This window comes from Anticarsia gemmatalis, chromosome 2 (assembly GCF_050436995.1).
Source record: "Anticarsia gemmatalis isolate Benzon Research Colony breed Stoneville strain chromosome 2, ilAntGemm2 primary, whole genome shotgun sequence".
Lineage (NCBI taxonomy): Eukaryota > Metazoa > Arthropoda > Insecta > Lepidoptera > Erebidae > Anticarsia > Anticarsia gemmatalis.
In genome coordinates, this window is record NC_134746.1 from 10,042,501 (window position 1) to 10,065,607 (window position 23,107).

Consider the following 23,107-nt stretch of genomic DNA (forward strand, 5'->3'; position numbering starts at 1 on the left):
ACAAAGTTCTAGAAATAATTAGGTTTCTTTAAAACCGTTCATTACTTATGCGTCGGGGTTATTGAAATAAATAAATGCTAGGAGAACTCCTTGACCACGTTCATTGACCACTCATAAAGAGATATTTATTAAAATACTTGAAAATTACAGCAACCAATCTATTCGAATATTTCTGTTAAATCTTGAGCTCCATTACTAAGATTTATGATCGGACACTAATATGTGTTTAGTTCTATACTAGTGATTACTTAGTACTTAGAGTTAAATTGTGAATTGAGCAATGAATTTTGTGAACAAAACATTAAGCTAGGCTATTAATAGGTGCAATGAGTACAATAACACATGCAATAACTTGATTTAAACTTAGTTGTATAATTTTTATCTCACTGTTCGATAAATAACAGAGTCAAAACTGTTTTGAAAGGTAATTAAGCTTAGTTTATTTGATTTAAAATGTTTGATAATAATTGATTAGGAGAGAACTATAGGAATACCTGTATGCGTTAAACTGACTAAAGCTAGACTTTAGCTCAAGCTGCATGACGCATCAAAGTTCATATCAACTAGATCTAGTCAGTTGATATAAACTTTAATGCGTCATAGTACTTACTAAATCATTTTCTATAATTAAGAAGCAGTAAATAATGTTAATTTCAAACGGTTACCAGATACAATTTATTTACCTACATTTCAAAGGGCCGCTCTCAACGTTTCTAATTTCATACGGCTTTCTCTGACCTATTTATAGGTGTCTATTACAAGGTGCAATGTCCGCTTGTCTGACATGTCATGTGGATTACGATATGGGTTTTAGAAATCAGAACATTTTTGTATGCATTTTTATCGCCTTTGTCAGAAGCGTTGATAGTCCTTTGTGTGAGTTTGGTCACCGATTTTTTCATCCATATGTTACAATTTCTATATTTGTCGCGGTATTTCGGTGTGGATTATGATGTCAGCGAAATTTTGGGTCGAACTCGACTTAAAATATACCGCGATTTCGATATGCAGTTCATATAAAGTTGAATAATATTTGTTTGTTGATATTGCTTTAATTCTAAAACGAAATCAGGCATCAGTGTTAACCGAATTAGGAAATTTATCATGTACAATGTCATGCTTTGACAAATTTCGAAACTGTCATCAAAGAAGTCATCGTTTTAACTAATACAAGACGTCAAACTTGTACTAATCATGACAGGACGACACATTAGCCGAGCTATTCGCTCCAAGTCCTTCAAAGAGGAAGCTTGTCCTAATTAGGTCACGTTTAACTTGCTCCACATCGTGAATTATGTTGCTCGTTTGCTTTTTATTAGCCTTTTGATGCACCAACTCGCTTTGAACCTCGTTCTTGGAATAATGATGTTTGTTGTGTTTTACATCATCAGTCAGTGAACGTTGATTATTATCGGGCAGAGCCATTTACTGCTTGATCTTTAATACAATCTTTACAGCCTATGGCCTGATTGATAGACACTATAGACAGGTACAGTAAATACGTGGTATATTAACCTGCGCCTTAGGCATTGAGGTCACATCACAAACCGACCTTTTAGATCGAGTTAACCAAGTTTCGTATATTAGGACGTCTTAATTGTAGGCAGTAAAACATTATTTCAAACCATGAGTAGATTGCGTAGGAGTCAAGAGAAAATCCACCCACATACATTGTCACATTTGAATGATTATTTTTATTAGACCTGTTGTCAGTTTTAAAGCTGAGTTAAAATATTCAAATCTTTTAGGCATGCCATTTGTTTAAAAATGCTTTAGTCTAGTATTTTGTGCATGACTCGTGTATTGTTCTACAATGTATTGTGCTTATTAACTCTTGCAAATATAATTTGTCTCCACAAAATCTACATATATTGTCTTGCCTGGTAAATAAATGGTCAATTTATTATTTTTAGATGCAATAGGCTTTCCACTACGTTTATCGTTTCTTGCAGCTCTAGTGCAATACAGTATCCGTTGGCCATTAAAGCGACTTAATATTAATTTGCCTAACGTTGAGTAACGACAGCAAGCTTCCTAAATGTTCATTACTTATTAAACTCGCAATTGAATCATACACGTTTCTATACCGGTGTGCTCATCCGTTTTCGGAAAACATCGGTTCATTATTAAACCGGTTTGTTCCGATACCTTATTAATTATTTATCATATTGTTACTTAACGTTTAATTAATATTACTTAACGCTGAATGTGTTATCGTCCTACGCAGGTGCGTGTCAACAAAGTGAAATGGCGTCGTTGTCTGTACCTGGCGTATGCAACAACTTGTCGCTGCTTACTTGCTTGCTATCTCTCAAATTGCCATTGCACGCTGATATTGTTATCTTGAAAAGTCGCTATTATTCCCTTAATTGACATGAAGCAATAAGTGTCTTGATGGTAGATTATGGCGGGCTTGTGATTCATACGCGTATGTGTGTAATGTTTCTCTGTGTATGTAGTAACAATATACTCTAAAAGTCAATAGAACCTTGGATTTGAATCCGAATTTCCTGCGTGGGAGGCGAATTGTTATACCCTTCGGCTATCTCTGCTCTCTGCTGCGAAAAAGCTTACAACAGATAGGATTATCGAAGCACGACGTGACATCAATGATGAAACCGATATTTGAAAGAACTTTATTGATCTCGACTTGATTTACAACTTACAACATAATCCCTTTCGCTTAACCTACCTATAATGGGAAAAATATATTGTTTTTGGATCATGGATATTTGTCCGATATATTAATTATATTTGTTTTTCTATGTTTAGTCGCTTTATTTGTTGAGTTGTTGGTATTGTTGTTGCAGAATATAAGCTCGAATTAGTGATTATTCAATGATTATATGAAGAAGTGCCCTTACAAGCTCAAAATTGCAATCCGGAGACAATTATTTGCCCATTCTTTTGAAAGTTTATCAAAAATAGAGCGGACATGCAAATAAAATTGCTATTAAACCTATACAAAAATAGCCCTTAATGGGATCGTACGCACAGTAGACCAGTAGTATAATTAGAGAGGTGCCACAAGGACATTAGAATGACAGTATCATGTGACGACAGAGCACCGTCACGCTCCAACTATTCACTCCGTTCACATATTCACGTTGTATTGTTCATATGACATTTATACTGTAAGGTAAAAGGGCTAACACACTTGATACTTCATTACAAACTACTGACTAGTAGTGACTAGTGATTGTTTATAAGCTTTGGCGTTGCCTTTTACAAAATTTAAGTTACATTCATAGCATCAAAAGGTTACGAAAAGCGACTATCGAAATCCAAAGTATTTATTTCGATTTTATTTCATAAACTCATATCGGAAATTTGATCTAAATAGACGTATGTTTTTTTTAAATAACCACGGGTTTAGAAATGCAGATCTTAGGGAGATGAACTGGCTAATGTTTCGAGTGTGCGATAGCCCTAATTTATTCTTTCATTCTTATGCCGAGGACTAATCGTATGGCATTTTACTAACACATTCATTTGTAAGGTATGCGTTGCATCAGTTGTTAATTGATCCGGCAAAAGGTTGCAGTAATTACGGCTTGTACTAGGAACTTTACTTAGCCATATATGGTTTAATTACAATGTATTAATTTAACATATACATACATATAATATAAAGGTTATCACTACCGTTATGGTTTTAGATGTTAACGTAGTTAATTGTCTTTTTGTGTGGTTTGTGGTTAACCTTGTTTCAGGTCTTTGAGCCACAGAAAGGCCTCGGACGCTGACTTAGTAGCCTTTGCTTAACGTTGCATTACAACAGGAGAGTACTCTTAAATATAATATTCTCTGCTTATCAGAATTGTACATATATGCATACATAATATGAGGTTTTTCTCCCGTAGGGGAAGGCAGAGACCAAAGAACACCACTTGGTACGATTCTTATAAACTTCCCTTGCCTCATTCATACATTTTGTTGGAATTATACAAACAGTGTAAAAACCGTTACCAAGTTGCAAGTTAGAATATGCCTATATAATAAACACCAGTTGATCTATATTGCATCTATAGTCGATAACTGTAGTCCGTACACAACTAGTTTGTAACGAATCCAATCAAGCCTCAGTTTTGTAAGCAGTTCTGAGTAAGTAATACCGTTCAGTATCTCACTGGGTGAGATGATCTTGAGGCGAAAGGATCCGTATAAGGCCTCGAAATAATCCGGTACTTACTTGTAGCGCATGCGCAGTTCAGTTCCCACGGTAACCCCGTGATTGCCTCACCTACATTGGACCTAATTGCTTTAATATTAGCCGGTATTATACTACTAAATTATAGCGATGATCAGGGTTAATTAGATATAATTAATTGTTGTGAATCGAGCTTCGAAATTATAGACAGGCGAGTTGTTCCAAACAAAACTTTACTAAGGAAGTTGCTTATAAAAAAGTTGTAACCGCTGCATCAAAATCACATACTGTTGTATCTATACAAAAAATCCGAATATGGTCCTTGTCGCTCGTACATCGTAAAACAAAACGTACATGTTTGAATACGTTTTTATGGCTTACGCGAAATCCCCAGTGACAGGATGAATGGACGGGATCTCCTAAAATAACTCAGTAAAAACATCAGCAATGTTAAACAGTGACGGGATATAAGCCGTTACTCAGAACTGTACATGCTTTAGACGAGTGACATCCTTACAAACATCAGTTAGACACGAGTTTTTCATTTAATCGTGGAGCTTCATTGGAATATATTAACATAGAAATAGTCGTCCCGAGACTTTGTTCAACAAAGATTTAGATCTTTGTCAATATTTACGAATGGACAAGTTCGTAACTACTGTTTAAGGACCCATTTTGATTTTAGCATTCTCAAGTATTTTGTTATTAATTGTGTAGTCATTTCTTTTTTTAACAACAGCTTCCACGCTTAGAATTGCTGTAGGAATCCAAGCCACGACCTCCCGACGCAATAGTAGTGGTATGGCGAACTTAACCACTATGCCACGTTATGGAGGCAGTAAGAATTCGTTAGTAGAGTTCAGATTTCGAATCTCTTAATCACCTATCTATCGGATATTTAAATTCAAATGATAAAATATCTAAATTATTATCAAACCAGATATTGTACGCCACCTCAGTTAAAGGCTTCGCCGCTGAGATACACAACAAAACATTCCACTTAATAAATAGATACGAGTACACATGATCGGTCGCGATGCAACTATTTAAAATTCCATTCCACTGTTGGTTACACAATTCTAATCTCTCCAAGCGCCCGATGCAAATGCATTGCATCAGATAAGCTTTTTAAAAAGGTAGATATAAATCCCTTCATAAAGTGTAGGGTCGCGTATAAATATGCGTATTATCAGTTAGTCGGCAGCTGCTGTTTACATAATAGATTTTTAATGATAACTGCCTCTAAGAATGAATCTCGGGAGACTATGAATATAAAATTATCAAACATATAATACAACAAAACTCGATACAATTATTTGTGTATCACACAAATATTTATCAAGACTGGAAATCGAACGTAAAGCATCCGTTGAAAATTTCGTAGAGTTCGTAAAATTGAGTTAAAGAAAAGCGCCAAAATGTGTCACTCTACAAAACAAATAAAAAGTTATAAATTGTTTGGTGGATCCCATTTCCACCTACAACTTTTGGCGGATAAAAATACGTGACTGTGTTTAAAAACAAACTTTGTATAAAAACTTAATCGTGTGGGTGCTTATTATTATCACTTTGATGACTAATCGATGACTTATACTAATTAAAAACATATAGCAGGTATTCTTCGTGTTTTGCATGAATGGGACTCTATTTTGATAACCGTTCTTTTTATTTTTGTCGCAATAATTATGTTTGACTATCATTTCGTTGCTATTTGCATACATATCGATGAACGTTGCGTTTTGAATATGTAAATGGCGGATAATGACAGTTACTTCCTTTATTTAATAGCTTACAATTAGAGTGTATTAAGTTATGTAGTCGCACTAAGTAGTTACTGTAGTGTAATATTGTAGGAATGCTTAATATTATGTCTCTATGTTTATCGTGTACGTAAGAGCTCTCGATTTCCCCTAATATGTTCGTAGAAATTCTAAATGTTATACAGATAAAAACATACGCAAAATAACTAATCGATTATTACTTTTTTGACAGACTAATAATAACGGAGAATACTCTTCGCGGAGTTTGCCTCGTGTGAGGCTGGACAGCGGGGCAAACGTAGCCAATGCTGGCGTGAGGCTCCGCTGTTGGGCTGCACCTCCTTCGATAACAGAGGAAGAAGTAGAAGATGAAATTGAAGAAGATGCCGTTTCGTTACGAGCAATGCCTGCACAAGGTTAGTAGTGTTTCGTCTATTGCTATAAGCGCCATCTATCGCACAGCGAACATAACACTATATACTCAGTTGTGCTACTCGCTACTAGATGGCGCTCTACGGTATAGTGTGTTCGTGAATTATAGATGGCGTGAGTATACATTGTTAAATGTAGACCGGTTTAGTTTTCCTGATATTAAATAGTTCCGAGTTGATAAACATATTGAATTTAGTTTTTATATGTTTTTCCTTTGTATATAATAATATATAATTAAGTATTTAAATTCAGTTCAGTATTCATTTAATATTAAATTGTATTTTATAAGTAAATGTAAAAAAATATATTTAAATGCCACCAAAAACATTCTGTAAAAACCTCAAGTCTCGCCGTAAAAAGTGGTGAGATCTATATAATACCAAGTCGATTAATCTATTTAGTCCCTACTTAAAGGACCTTCTGTCTTAAGTTATTACGTATGTTATTATCATGCCAATTTAACAAAAATACCTCTAAAACAAATTGACCGACTTGGCCATCGCATTATTTGATTATTAGTAGTATCACACTACACAGCACGACAACAAGTTAATGCTCCTGAAATATTAATGGCGAATTTGTGTTTTCTTGCGATGACCAAGTCGATCTATTTGTTTTAAAGGTATTTTTGTTAAATTGGCATGATAATAACATACGTAATAACTTAAGACAGAAGGTCCTTTAAGTAGGGACTAAATAGATTAATCGACTTGGTATTATATAGATCTCACCACTTTTTACGGCGAGACTTGAGGTTTTTACAGAATGTTTTTGGTGGCATCTCACTTCTTTTTGTAGAGCGAACATAAGTCCAATTTGTATGGAAAGACGTTTTTTTTTCATAATTCAACATATTTTCCAATGGGAATGTTGTTCAGTTTCATGGGCTAAACACCCTTACCCACCCTATACCACCTCCCGTTATGCCTCATATAGTAGGTACTTATTTACACCTATTTATTTTATTTTCTACAGTAATAATAATTCATTAACCGCAAATGTAACCTTGTAATCATATACATTTATAGGGGATTACAAAGTTATTGTTGCAGTTGGTGTATTTAGAAAACTGGACCGAATTAAGAAAATATTAAATTTTTCCCATGATTAAGACACTAAACCCTATTTTTATTCTAAATTTTAAGCTTCTAAGTCTGCTAGAAGTACCTTAGACTTTTGATGATCGGTGAGTCAGTGAGTCAGTGAGTCAGTGAATCAGTGAGTGACAAAATTCAAAATTTTAACAAGTTGTCATTCTTAAACTACTGGTTCAAATTGGCTGAAATTTTAAATATACCGTGTTTATACAATGACTGATTAGTTGCTGAAAATCCAGGCTTCTTGTTTTATCCACTACGAAATTATAGGGGTGTCAAAAATAGCCCGAATTGCTTCGAGAAAAGGATGTTACGGCCGTGCCACTTTTTTTTGCTCGACTTGCGGGGGCACTTCCGTGCCCCCAGATTATACTTTAAATGATAAGTTACCAATATTTATTTAATACTTGCGAATAATGTTATAATAATTAAATATTTACTAGATGTAATACCTAGGTAGGTATTTAGTTTAGTTTAGTGTTTAAATCTTATGACACCTTACGCAGAAGATTTTTCAAATGAGTAAAAGAGTAATTAAAAGATTTTTTTCTACAAATTGCTGAAAGATGTTACAAAATAGGCGATAAATCATTAATAACGTTTGACTTCATTAGTAAGCATTAAGTCGACACACTCGACACAGAGTGACGTGTTGTTCGGTTGCAGCGCTAGCAGAAGGGCGCACACCGTGACGCGCCCGCGCACCCGACGCCAATCGATTCCGACCAAAGTTTCACGCCCCTGCTGCATACTTTGACTCTTTTTATCGTTTCTAATATTAGTCAGTTATTAGCTTCTTTAACGAATTCCTTATCTTTGTTGGGTTGTGAAACAACCGTCAACAATTTTTCTCGGTGTGTCTCTTACTTTTTTAAATGCCAGTTGAAAACTTTTCTGGTTGAGTGCAGCCCGTGTTCTGACTACTGATGGATCATGGACGTTTAATGTTACTGAGTGTACAAATGCGTTCCTGACTTCTGTTAGAAATGGGAAAACAAACAGCGTTTGTTATGTAGAGCAGTTCTTTGTCTATGTAAGGCATGTACCCTGCTCTACAGTTAAGATAAATATTTTCTTTTATAATTATATCGGGATACTAAGCTTTGTATGTTTGTGCGTTGTGTGACTTGTCAAAAAGATAAAAACTTGTCACATTCACCAGCACTACATAAAAAATAATATTATCACATATCTCACTATACGCAGTGACTTTTAAGTCCGGTTGCCTTAAAACATTCAGAAAGTTGATCATTAAAGTCAGTTGACAAATAGCGCGCAATTATTTACGAACAGAATAATATTTATGTTTTTACAGCAGTCCGTGGCGACGGTATCGCAATTCGATACGCGACAGTGTCCCTTCGCCCCCGTCTGTCGCAATCGAGCTAAAATGGGCACAATTAGGCCCCGGCCGTTTTTAATTGACAACGCTCCCTCGCCGCGTGTGTGTCGACCCCGTGACGATCAATCTCTGGCTTTATACGCAAATACTCGATTTTTTATTGCTAGCTTTGATATTTTATACTCACATACGTAGAGTTAGAGCTGTCGCTGCCTGATTAGATTGGCTGGCGGGAAATATAGATGAAAATCCTTTATTTTGCTCCTGGTATCTTTCATTAACAAGTATGCTTGCTTAGGAAATCGATAATTATATTTATTCGCAATTTCCCTAGAAAGGAAACTTAAATACTTGAGAACCCTTTAAAGGGGCACTGATTAAGAAAGTTTATATTTATCTATTATTGGTTTAAATAATTTAAACATATCTGACCTTGTTAATACTGTTACTATAGTTCCACTAAGTTCACCGCATGGCTATCTAATCTGTATTGTGCGTCCTAATTTGTACAAGAATGGACGCTACAAACACGTATTGAATTCATAAACATCAAATGCGTTAACGGATGTTAGTGAATAATATTCACGATATCTGCATACCACAAATCAAATAAACAATATATCGAAATTAGATTTCCTCTTTTGGATACTTTTTACGAAATACTAAATTGACTTTTGTAATCAAAATGTCCAAAGGAGAATAAGCCACGCAGAAACATTTATAATATCAGAGAGACATAGAAATATAATATTACCGTCACTCAGCTTTCAGCTTTCATTTTTCGTCACAAAGAAAGAGTTGCGTACAAAAATACCGTGTGTTTAACCTGTCGCTTTAAACACGAAGTTTTGTCAGAACGCGGGGTCGATTGACGACTCCAAAATAGCGGACGTAAGAGAACGTTTACTAAAAAGAATTTTCTAATTTTGTAGTGAGCTTTACTTTTTTATTTTACTTTGGGTAATATTTTTGGTGACTCTGGAAACTAACCGTGTCAGCCTAAGCACTTTACCGTTGAAAAAACGATTGATCTTCTGCTGTAATTTGTTACCCTTTTTCGGGACTTCCTGATTAAGGATGTTTATTTGTTTAAGTTGTTTAGAGTGATGGCTATTAGGCATTCGATTCATGATTCGACGTGCATCTTCAATAAGTTTTTTTAGAAGAATGGGCAAAATTTTTGACTATATTAATATTATTATGACAATTTGGAATCAACGTATTTGCGAATAAATAATTAGAAAACCGTCAATTTGATTTAAAAACGTTATTCCTGTACAATTCCATTCCGATTCCTTTTTAGAGTGCTGACTAAGTACACATAAAAGTTTTATAGTCATTATTTTGTTATAATGAGGGCGACGACTCTAATTTACCTACTCGAATATATACAGTTTTAGCGTGAGTCAGTTGGCTTGATAGGGAAGTAAAGGCTTACACATCGGTTCCTATGAACCGGCGCTCGTCCTGAATAATAATTATATTCAATATTGTCTATGTATAAGGAATGGCTGGTTTCCGTACAAAAACTGAATTGATAATAGAGCCGTCGCGTCGTTGTGTTGATCAGATTCTCTATTATGAAAGAACTGGTGATCAGTAGAACGATTCTGTAAACTCGCTAATTTCGACTATCGAAAGTTTGGCATAAAATGTACTGCAAAAATATTTTCTACGACGTCCGCTAGAGGCGCTGAACCGAATGTCATACAATTTTTTTTTGACAGCTAGCCGGTTTGTCGGTTGTCGATAGTGGTGGAGAATCGAGCTACAGGTATAACTGACTGTTCAAAGTTTAAACGCTAACATTACTATGTAATATATATTCAGTTAGTTTAGTGAAAGTTTGGAAAAGTCATGTACCTAAATAATTCTATTGTTTTTAAAACTACGTGTTTATCTTAATTGAAAAATTATTCAACAGAACAAAACATATACGTTTTTAAGTAGTGCATTTTGGAATAATTATGCCGTTTAGGTATATCGCCATTGAGTAGTGGCTCTACATGTATAATCTATCGCCCGCCAAATTTAATTCAAATCGGCTCCTTCGTTTTGACACAAATGTAAAACGAACAATACATTATTTTATAATATTAATACGGACTGTTTTAAACTTTAGTATGTATATTTTAAAGACTCTACATTGTGAACAGGAATTTTCCTATAAAAAATTCTTAATTAATTTGGTTGTGTGGTTTGTTACAAGTAATTAACGCTATATTTTTTATTTACAATTGAATGGAGTTTGTCGTACATATTTGTGTAATGTTTTAAAATTCTTGGCAATCAAACAGGAAAATTAACTTCAAACAATAGCATTTATAACAAAGTTAATAAATAGTGTTATATGTATATGGTAACGACAATTTTATGTAAACTTATTATAAACAAAGAGCCTGTATTTGAAATCTTTATTTTGCGAAATAAATAAGAATAATTATTTTTATTATTTTAATCCACTGAACAATTTTGTTTGTCTTGCGTACAATAGACAAAAAATACCGAGAGAACCAGTAACAAAAGTTACTAACTACTATTATATGTCAAGAGTTAAAAATAACCACCGAGAATTATTTCCTTAAAAATAAGAATGTATCATTTATTACGTTGATGTAACCTCCGAATTGGCTCGCTACAAATAAGTTCACATAACACATTTTAATATGCACATATATTTAATATGCATTTATAAAAAGTCATAATAAGTTACATAAAGTGACATTTAAAACTGCATACAACTAAGTCGAATACAAAATACAATAGATGATTAAAAACTGGAAAGCATCATTCGCCTTAAAAGGTGTGTCCTCGGAGCCAGACGTACGGTATTGAACTTTCATGAAAGGATTACACCTCTGTCCCATCGTATAGCTATAACGAGACAATGTATGATTCATAGACACTACTCTCTGTAAAAGGAACCGTACCATCAATATGTATTAACAACCGACGATGTACTCGTAAGTTATCATAATGTAAATCCGATAAAACAAATACTTGTTCCATGTTCAGCTTTTGTAAAGAGTAGTGTGGTGTTAGACGGTTTGCACTTGATTTTCCGGTTGGTGATGCTCAGTTGCGCAATGACTTATTTACGTAAGGATAAACTATGTACTAATGAAAACTGAATCAATATTTACATTTAGTACTAAAAAGTTGCATAAAGTTTTGGCTTGTATCTACAAAAAAGGATACAAAATGATGCATTGCAGTGGGCAGCGGCGAGTTATTTCGATGCGGGTTTAATTAATATCATCCATAACACGTCGCGTCCTCTCGCCAAATATAGATGACAATGTTTTTGGTCTCGTCGTGTGATTCATCACAATATTTCCAATATTGGACAGCGATGCATTTCCAGTGTTCGTTGCTATCAGACGCCGGCAGAGCACAGCAGCATGATATAGACCTACCAGCTATTGTCTCTGCGTAATGCGCGGCCAGGGCTGTCCAACTCATTACACGCACTAGGAAAGTGGTCTAGTAAAGAAAAAATCGTGTTGAAAGTTATTAATCTTAAAATGTTGAAATAATATATTCTTCTATAAAAACGTGAGAAACTGCAATTCATAGTTAAAATACGAAGAAATGCATTCAATTACAGTGTATTTAACTCTAATGCGTGTGAAATACTGTTGAATCTGATAAATGTAGAGAAAATAAACAAACATCGTTAAAGTTAATTGAGAATATGTCTGCTTTCTCTGGTTGTCTGTACAATAGAGTCATTTGCTGAAACATCGTGTGCGCGTTGCGACCGTAGTTAAGATTTTAATTGTTAATAAGCGGAAAATTGTATTGGTGAGTAAAGTGACGGTAGTGACGCCCCTACTTTTCTCTGACTCAATGGCAGCGGCGGCGGCGGCGGCCGGCAGACGCGAGCCGCACACGCGGCGTCCGTGCCACTGCGCCAGTGTGCTACGCCGCTTCCGACCCGCCACACTTCGGCACCGATCGGATTCGCGTTTTCAAATTTCTAAAACTCTATCGCGATTTTCTTTACTCATTTTCTCGACGCACACGCTGCTTTTGTGTTAAAAAGTATAGTTTAGTGCGTAAAGACTACTGAAGACGAAAATATTAGTGTGTAGTGCGACTGTGTTGTGTTTGGTGTTACGATCAGCTGTTTGGGATTAGCTTGTCATAAGGTCTCTGTTGTTAAGATACATAACAGTAAAGTATATAAATAATTTATGTATTAAACTCATGATTGATGCTTTTTTGTTCAGTCATACATAAAAGCCAGGTTATGAAAGCGATGTAAAAATTAAAGGGAAACCTTTTAATTCTTACGCTCAGCAATACTTCAGAAAGGCATTCAATTAAGAAGAATCGTAGTTTGGTCAGCAAACATTCAATACACTAATATGACAGTATGTTTACGATAATAGTGTCTCTACAAACAATGCATTTTAGTACTTTACTCTAAGGCACGCTTTGAATGACGACAAACATCATTGGTTTGTAACAATCTCATTGTACAAATGTTGTTTTAAAACAATATCATCAGCGATTGTCTTAAATTCCAATCTGAGAGATAAGTACAAGCTCAGTAGGGTTATTAAGGGAAAACTGACTACTCATTTTAGTACGAAATTAGTTTACCAAGATGGTTTTATTTTTATTCAAGTCTTATGTGTTTTGTATGCCAATCCTTCATACTATGTTTAGTTTTCCAAACTCTATGTCCACAAGATAAATCCTCATAAATCTGAGAAAATAATGGCACCGTTGACCTTCTGCTATAGAAGCTAGGCATTCCTAGACATCTTGCCATGAATGCGTTAATATTAAGTAGGTCCTCCATTTGCAAATTACATATATCACGAAACAACATCTAGTATTCAGATGAGGTTCGCATTAATCTAATTAAAACCTTTTTGCTGGTCCTTGATTACATTTTATTGCTAATTTGGTCATTTACACAAAGACCAGTTAAACAATGATATTATGCATTACGATAAGTTTTTTGACTTGATAATGTAATGCAACCTTCGCGGTGTAGATAAAAAAGGAGCATAGATCATAAGCATCCGCTGAGTATAACATGTGCGTAGGCGGCTGTCACTGAGTTCTCACAGTCCGCCTTGTCTTAATTGAATATAACATTAATGTTAAAGCTCACTTGTGTAGGCGAATACATACGCAGCGTTAGATATAGTAAGTCTTCCTCTAATTATAGTTATTACTCGTAATTTGTGCTAAACTGGTTTCCAAACGACTCACGTTATTCCCTTAATATCTTTACTATAGTAATGGAATCGTCAATATTTTAGTCATGTATCGCGTCAAGTAAGTTCTAAACAATACTCACATACAATTGTCAAGTATTTTGACTATTTTGTAAACAAATGATAAATTCATGCATGAATTCAGAACTCCCACTTAAGCCGTCACATATCTTCGTAGCATGTTACTACCAAATAACGCTGTGATGATATAATTTTAGATGGAAAGAAAGCAACAACATAGTTATGTAACATAAAGTTTCTTATGTATATGACTTTATTAATTTATTAGCATATTTATAATCTATGGCGCTGCTCACCTCGGTCTAGCGGGTAATTCAGGAGTTCACCTTGATGACCGTCGTCATTATCATTACAGAGATTAGAATTTCTTATAACTAGGCTAATATATTTACTACGTTCATGTGAACTCGGATAATTTGTTATTTTGCACTACTCTATAAAATGGTACATCGCTAAACAAGCGAATGAATGTACAGATAAATTTAGTGTCGGATGAGTCAAGTTGACGGCATGGGTGGAAAACCCACAATGAGGACATTTAAAAGTAAAACTTTGTTACAATAAATGGTCTGTAGAGTACCTACTTACCTAGTGACGATGCATAATGAACTGTTATATTGTGAGTATAGTGTATCAGACGTTAACTGCCGTCACTCAAGTAAACAATAACAGGTTCATAACATCTGTATTAGATACTAATTATACGAGTAATACGACGTGTTTCTTGGTAATGACAGCATTCTAAACAGTAGAGGTAACGCGTAACGGTTAACAGCATGAGTATTATCGATTTCACAGTTTATGCAATACCATACAAGTATAATAGTAAGTATTGCATAAAAGTACCGTGCACAAGCTATCGTGTCAAACTCGATCACAACTGTTAATCGGATACTCCTTATAACTAAAGTGTTATAATGGTTACTTCCTGACGTGTGTACTGCAATTAACGCCATGACGATTCGTTACGACTATTTCGATGTTCACGAAACATACATGATGACAATAACAGATGAGTTTACGAGAGATCTTTCATGTTATCAGCGTAAAAGACGACCGTTGCGTTAAAAACTCACACTTGAATTACTGATAAATAAATCATATTGATTTCGTAACGAGTTGACGGCATTACTTGTCACTCACAGTCTGTGCAGCGCTGATAACAATTCTCATTCACTTGTACTATTATTTACTGGACTAACTTAACACCGAATTCTTTGTAAACATCACTCGAGCGAGATCAGAAGCCTTTCAAAGTGCGTGATTTTGATCAATGTAAGCGCTTAATGTGTTGTGTCGTTCAGTGGATTGATTCATTGGTTTCTATTGAGAAGTGTTCGCGGCCGATCAGCTCGGTGATCACGCGAGGGGAAATTACGACAACTGGATACGTGGCCACTTTCTGATGAGACGGATAAATGCTAAATGAGTTGTGACTGTTACGTTTCATTGATCACTTGTATCGTACGGAATCATTACATCCTGTACCTTTAAATTTACAGTGTATTCTAGCAGAAAAACCTTTTAAAATTCTCATTTAGAAACATTAAAACACTTCTCTCAAAGAAGAATTTCTAATTACTTGTTTAGGCGTTGCATGTAGGTTTAGGCGTCTTTAATGTGCAAAACTCAATCTCAGTTTGATAAATCAGTATGGTCACGATCAAAGATAAAGTTGATTGTTTTGTTGATATGCTTTGTATACAAAGAAAACCTTGGACTTGAGTATCTTTCGGTTTGATGCATGTTAATTCACCGCTACACCACAATAGTTTGTTTGCTATAATAGTACAGATTGTATTAGAATGATAGCGGAATAATTCTATTGTCTCTAATAATTTGCTAGAAGATAAAGTCTGAGTAGTTTTTTTCGCTATTGTAAAAAATAAATATTTTGTTGTGTTTCTATTTTATACATACGTAATTGTGTTCAACAAACCGTTACTAGTACTGATTTATGCATAGATCTTAAATAACAATGCAAAAAACACGAAATAATATTCACATGTACATATTATTGAGTTATTTTAATGTTTAGAGTCTTGAATGCGTTGATACCTACTTGTCTATCGGTGGGGTCTGTAGGTCTTTCATGTCTCGTCTAAAATATGTTTTAGTTATCTAGTCAATTCTTATATTTTGTCTGTTAATAGCATTTATAGCTATCCAGCTTCCAAAAAGGATCAAAGTTAGGGTGAACGATTGATATGCAATCAAGGCCTACTTGTGGTTAACTTAATCCAGGAAGTCAGATTCAATTAAATTTACATGTGTTGTTATTTCCTTAATTGAATGTCAAGTGACAATAATATTGTAATGGACATTATTATGGTCGCTTAACGTAAATAATTGAAAGGATTACATTTATTTATTTACTTTTGTTTCATTTTGTAAGTGTTTTTATTGCCCATAATTGCATGGTATGCACTGAAAATGCAATAATATTGTTCAATAGTTTACAAAGTATAACATTTATGGCAGGATTTATTGCTGTTACTTGCAATTTACAAACTCGAAATTTCAAAGTTGTAAATTATTTAAATAACAGTATTTATTATGATGACGCAACGATATCTCATGATCTAAGCTCTTATCATAATCGGCGGCAGTCGAGCGCAACTTGTCAAACCGCAATTTCCCCACCGCCGCAGTGAAACCTATGTCTTAGCGAAAGTTGATTTGTAGGCCCATTATAAACAACGTGTATATTATGGAAATCGTCGGGTTTTCCTTTCATTATGTTTTTCTTCATATCGTTGAACTCTAGCTTATGCAAGTAATGTTAGAACTTGCTATTAGCGTACACCATTAGTGCATTCTATTGCTTGCGAGATGAATGTCGTTTGTGTTTACGATCTCGTCTCAACTTTAATGTTGTTGTATCTCTCTGTTTTCCATTCACTATTTTTCCACGCAAGTTTCCAAGTCCAACAACATTCGTTAAATACATTAATTACTTATTAGAACGTTATGGTTTGAAGGTCATTGTACTAAAACATAACAAGATTATCTCATTTCATAGGTATTCCCTCTGTACGATTAGTGTTAACAACCTCGAATTGGCCTTGAATTGTTTTAAATTGTTAGCGAAATTGAATCGGATATAGAAAAGAAGCCCTGGATAATTCAGCAAATTAATACTGTCTAAAGAAAATCAAGATTATTATTTCGATATAATGTAAAATTAAATAGCTTTCGCCGTTAGACATAATATTAGAAAATCTTAGAATCGATCACTAATCACTTCCGACGTTATGATAGAGTGATTTATCGATGATTATTTTATAAGCAGTGCATCGATCATACGTCAAAGAACTCATTTAGTATGTACATTGAGTTTTTCATAATATATTTGGACAGGAGGAGAGTTATTTTATCTTAAATCGTATGAAAGTTACAGAACTGTCATGTCAAAATGTCATGGCTGGATGCTGAATGGCCCCACAGTCGACTCAGTTGACATCAATATTTAGATCTAAAATCTTCTAAGCCGGAGAAAGCAGTTTCGTATCGCTACTCATAAGATTGTTTCCAATTAAAGTGAGATCACGCTCATAATTAATATTATTGCTTCTATTTAGATGTCTGGCGGATAAGATTCTTAATTGATCCCTGAATTGAATGGACAATTTGTTTGTTGCCTATTGCTTCGCCAATTCAATTGCTACTCTATTACTTACAATAGATAATGAACTGTTGATCTAACAAGATTATTACTTTCATGGATCCATGTAAAAAATGCACAACAAGAATTTTCTAGGTATAAACGTTAATTGCAAACATTTGCAAAACGAAATTAACGCCTCTTTCATTCATTTGTAACAAAAGTCGATAAATGTTTTGTCTACAAAACTTACTAGCTCAGCAAGTTGAACCCTTTTATTGTCACCCTAATGCAATTCATTAGGTAGTGAGTATTAAGTCCGCCCCTGGAGGGTTACCTAGGCCCCCGGTGCCAAATCCTGAGGGGACGGGTGTCCATTAGTGCAGTCGACATGCTTAGATGAGCAGCCACTGCAAAAGGGTGCATATAATTGGTGCATGTGTATTGGGCGTCTGCGTCAATAAACTGAACAGATTTTAACTTTTGTTTACTCAAATTATTCGAACGATGCGTGCCAGTAATTAAACGATATTAATGATTTGAGACGAATTCAAGTTATACGGTTTCGAGGAATCGAACAATAATCCATTTGTCACGTTCATGTATTATACAACACGTACAAAAGCTGTCTCATTTTACCTTGTGTTACGATAATCATGATAAAATTTAAATATGTATAAATTAAATCTGGTTCAGTTTAGTGTGAGGTTGTTCTAATCGTGCTAAATCTATGCTAAGTGACAGTCAGCAGTCTCAGCAGATACTCGTAATGATGCCAAGGTCTTACGGATTCAATGCCACTGATTCCACGTCTTCTTTGAGACCAGTACTCAATGTACTCCATATATGGTCCAGTATATTTGTACAGGTGATGTTTGAACACCTCGAAGTTCCAATGTTTCTTTTAAAGCTCCGTGATTGAAAGGCGTGGACGTAAATTAATGAGTTTGGTACTCACTAAGTAGTTGACAGCAAGGCCTTATTTTTGCACAGACGAACTTCAATAGTAAAACCCACACTACTCGAAATACAAACAAATGATATTAAGCTATATAATTAATGTTTTAGCACGAACACAGATAATATAAGTCATTATTTATTCGCATCCTGTAGTTTAATATTTACGAGTAAGCTTGCTTGAGAATTCTATTAAAATTTAACTTTCTTGGACTTGCCAATTTGGAACTTGGATTAAGTTGATAATTACCTTAATAAGTCCCATTTGTATATTTTATGAGCAGTTTATAGTACATCTATTTTATCAGTATTAGATGTGCTATAAGGGTTATAAAGTATAACTATGTGCCCGCTTTGACCGCGGCATCAATAGAAACGTGATTGACATATAGATATCATTGCTTGCGTGGACGACTCTTGGTCGCCAATAACTTATTATTAATGTCTTTGTATTCTTCTAAGTACTTGGCATACCACCCAGAAGCTTATCAAAGTTAGTTTACGCGCGATTACTGATAATATAAGCATCTTAATGATAGTTCGTTGATTTCCCTTGTAAGGCTGTAATAGAATAAGGTTGACTAAAATATGGTAAAAGGTAATAAAAGTTATAATATCTCGCTTAATATCAAGCTCTAGCTGACCCGTGCAACTTCGCTTGCGTCACATAAGAGAGAATGGGTCAAAATTTTCCCCGTTTTTGAAACATTTTTCACTCGTACTCTGCTCCTATTAGTAGTAGCGTAATGATATATAGCCTATATATAACCTTCCTCGATAAATGGACTATCTAACACTGAAAGAATTCTTCAAATCGGACCAGTAGTTCCTGAGATTAGCGCGTTCAAACAAACAAACAAACAAACTCTTCAGCTTTATAATATTAGTATAAATAATGCTACAATATAATTGTAAGTAGCGCTCCATTCCTTTACTTCTATTTGAGAAGTGGCGTGATAAACGTTATAAGTGAGTGAGGTCAGAAATATTAATTTACATTCTGAAACAATAACTCATTCAACAAATAAATTTCAGTTTATTAACTCTTTTGATATCAAGTATCAGCGACCTAAATCTAAGAGAGTTGGCGTGTCGCCTCGTGCTTGTTCAGATCACGGCTCAGGTGTTAAATGACCTATATTTGAACAATACCGATACACCACTACAAGCTGGAAGCTATAGGATTAATGATACTATCGCGATTTGTAACAATATTATAGAATAAGCGACTTCTGCTGTCTCTTGCATTGTCCAGCATTCGTGGTAATGGTCGAAATAAAATTGTTCAGTTTCTTAAAAACATGAGTTGTTTGCTTCGCTAAGTCTAAGAGATGTTTCACAAAATTTCATCAAAATACAATTCCTAAAGATGTAGATGTTATTCATAATAATAATTATTATTGTTTCTCATTCTCATTTTTCCCAATTAGGGTAGATAGATATCATTAAAAATATCACTGTCAAGCTTAGACCTTGGATGTAGATGTTTATATGGTGTTTTGTTTAGATATGTAAATAAATATGCCATGAGACTGGCCAGCACGTGTTCCGCAAGTTGATGTATGGGAGGCCTCGCGACCACATTATAACCTATTATTATTGTTTCATTATAATAAGATGAAAATGGAAATATACCAGCTTTTGTTTATTTATTTTTATGTATGACCATGAATTTATTGGTATTTCTCGTAAATCCGTTCCTAACTTGTATCAGTGATTCATTGTTATTGTTTACTGCTCTCAATGTTAAGTTCTGTCTTTACTGTAATGCAACCTCCTTAGAGAAGCATTCCACTAACATCACAGTATCGGTTTCTTTCTCAAATATCTGATTTGAAAGTAGACAGTTTACGTTATTTAGATCATATCTGTGTACCACTTGGTAACTGTTCACCGTTCAGTCATAGCAATTTGATGCACATTATAACAAACGCATGCAATTTAAACCAGTAGCCAGATAGATAAGATAATTCGTTTTCCGGGTCGTTCGTATAAAAGATAAAACTGACGTTAGTTTAATTTACATAATTTATTAATGTCAATAAGTCAGTTGAAATTGATATTCGCTTTTCATTTCGTTGAATGGATGTGTTGTTTAATTTGGTCTGTTACTCTATTAGTGTGACGGGTGTGTCGTTATGATGTCATTATAACAATCTGCGCTTTATGAGTTTTCAAAAGTATCGAATAATTGTATGTATCGTCTGAGTCATTGAAGCACGTTTCTAAACCTTCGGCACAGAATGACGATGAACATTACTAGGTACTTGCGTCTTGTGTGAGCAAGACAACTATGAGCGGAGGTGTTGAGGCATAATTACCTGCGTAAAATAACTACTGTTTATCTTACAAAGCTAGAAAACAGAAGGAAATACATGTTTGTAGAAAATGTACAATGTTGCTTTATCCTACTTTTCTCTCCATACAGGTAATGATGACTCGAACACCGCATGAACAGATTTCTAAAATAATGCGTTTCAAAACGATCGAACGTAAACGATATTCTGCTGAGTTTGAATGTAACTGTCCAAAATAAAGCGTTAAATCATTTCTTAGCTTCGTTAGTTTGGCATCGTGCCAGCATCCGTTGTACACGGATGTTGGAGCCGGGATATGATCACCGGGTGTAAGTTGACGTCATGCCAGAAACCCCCTTTATACTTAGTTGAATGAGCTCGCATTTGGAAACGGACTTGGCGTTTTGGCGAAGTAATCAAAATCCTTCATGGCTTGTAAATGGTAGTATGCCGATACGATAAAGACGAAGATTTGTTGGCCTGCTATTAGGATTAACATAGAAACAGCTTGTTGAATAATGTAATGTCTTCATTATTGGGAATGTCTTCAGCAAATCGAACCAAACATCTTAGAAGTACATTCGTTTGTGTAGTATTATTTCAAGCAGTTCCTTTCTAAGATTTACAAGTCCAAGGATTACTTCGAATGATTTTGTGTCATTTTAAATATACTGTTTAACATAGGAATTAAAATGGGCATGTCTATTGTAATTTTGAAGTTAAGGTAATCAATTGATTATTCCCTAAAAGAAAAAAATCTTTAGATCTTCATTCGTTTCATTGAAAATATTTGCGATATAAAGTCTAGTTTTTGTAACATTAACATAAAATTCTTGCTTTGTGTATGATTTAGCATCCGCTATACTAGTTTTACCTAAAATGTTATAAAATTAAAAGTCTATAAAACATTATAATCCGTATTTTACTAAACAAAAAGCTCGTCGTCGGTGGTCGCCCGTACACGTTGTTGAACAACGCTCTCTACAGAATAGGACAGCATGTGGGATAAGTTAACATGATATTGAATTTATAAATAGACATTTTTACGCTAATACTTACTAAATAAAAGGATGAATTATTATTTGTTTTATTTTTTGTCGGAGTAATTTCGGCAATACCTACTCTACTTATACTTGGGAACTATTTTCCCATAAAACTTTTTTGTACGAAAAAAAGCCGGGAAATCATTTTTCCTGATAGTTACTATAGCCTAGTGTGATAAACGCGTAAGAAATTAGTCACGTAATCGTACATTTCTATAGCGTCATTGTATAGAGCTGTCAACGTCTGTGGCCATTCTATAAACGGTTTATGATTTTTCTATGGTTTTATTAGTGACGATGGTTAGTTTGTTACGTAATAATAATTGACCACTAGCTAGCGATTTGAACAAGAAATAATTAATGTATATTACAAGGTTTTTGTGGCTGCGTTTTCAAGTCCTCTTTCGAGCAATTTTATTGGAGTTAATTTATTTCGATCGCGTTGGTCAACTGTAGGGCTACAATTTATCAATGTAATTGGAGATAAAATAAAAGCGCACTTGAATTTATATTCGACTTACATTAGCTCGGTTATCAAACAAGTTCCCATTATCAAATATTTATTACTCAATTGAACTACATAAGTCAACATACTAGTAGCCATTACAACCAAAGAAAAAGGGCCTAAGCGACAATATCGTTTTAAGCAAACCGTGTTATAGGAATCAGTGTTATTAATACTTTTTGTATCTACATCGATGGTTATAGTAGCATTGCAGTGCCGTATTTTTTACACAGCCTAACTTCTAGTTTATTGCTTCGGTATTGTAAACAATGGTGTTGGCACAACGCCATCTGTCGTTGATTTAGTGCGTTTTTAATGAGTAATACAAGGTTAATGGGAAGGATGTGACGGTAGATGTAATTATAAGCAATATAGAGGACAGTACATAGTTATATATATTATCCTTGTTATGTTACAATATTGTTGGTAATGTCATAATCTTGTAGTTCTTGTACCGTTGGCGTGACTGTTCCTATTACCTGAGTCATTTTATTGTAATCGGTTTGCTGTTTGATAGGAAAATACAGTTTTGTTATGAGTATTTACAGTATTGGTTGAATCGTGTTTAAATTGTTTGCTTCTTTATTAATTGAATCTGAAAACTTCAGTTATGTTACCTGATATCGGGACTGGTACGTAGGGATAGATTTTTTTATGACAGATAC

General features: G+C 34.5%; 1 protein-coding gene across 9 annotated transcripts in view; it reads left to right on the forward strand.

The window, feature by feature from the left end:
- The window catches only part of raskol (Ras GTPase-activating protein raskol), a 159,641-nt gene that overhangs the window by 61,961 nt on the left and 74,573 nt on the right, over positions 1-23,107 (forward strand). For 8 of the 9 annotated variants that reach the window (XM_076131646.1, XM_076131662.1, XM_076131654.1 and 5 more), the window contains exon 4: positions 6,143-6,326. In XM_076131646.1, coding sequence (XP_075987761.1) covers positions 6,143-6,326 — 184 coding nt within the window. Of the gene's footprint in view, positions 1-6,142; positions 6,327-12,686; positions 12,933-23,107 lie in introns of those variants that run through there. The other variant, XM_076131713.1, reaches the window with a different exon arrangement.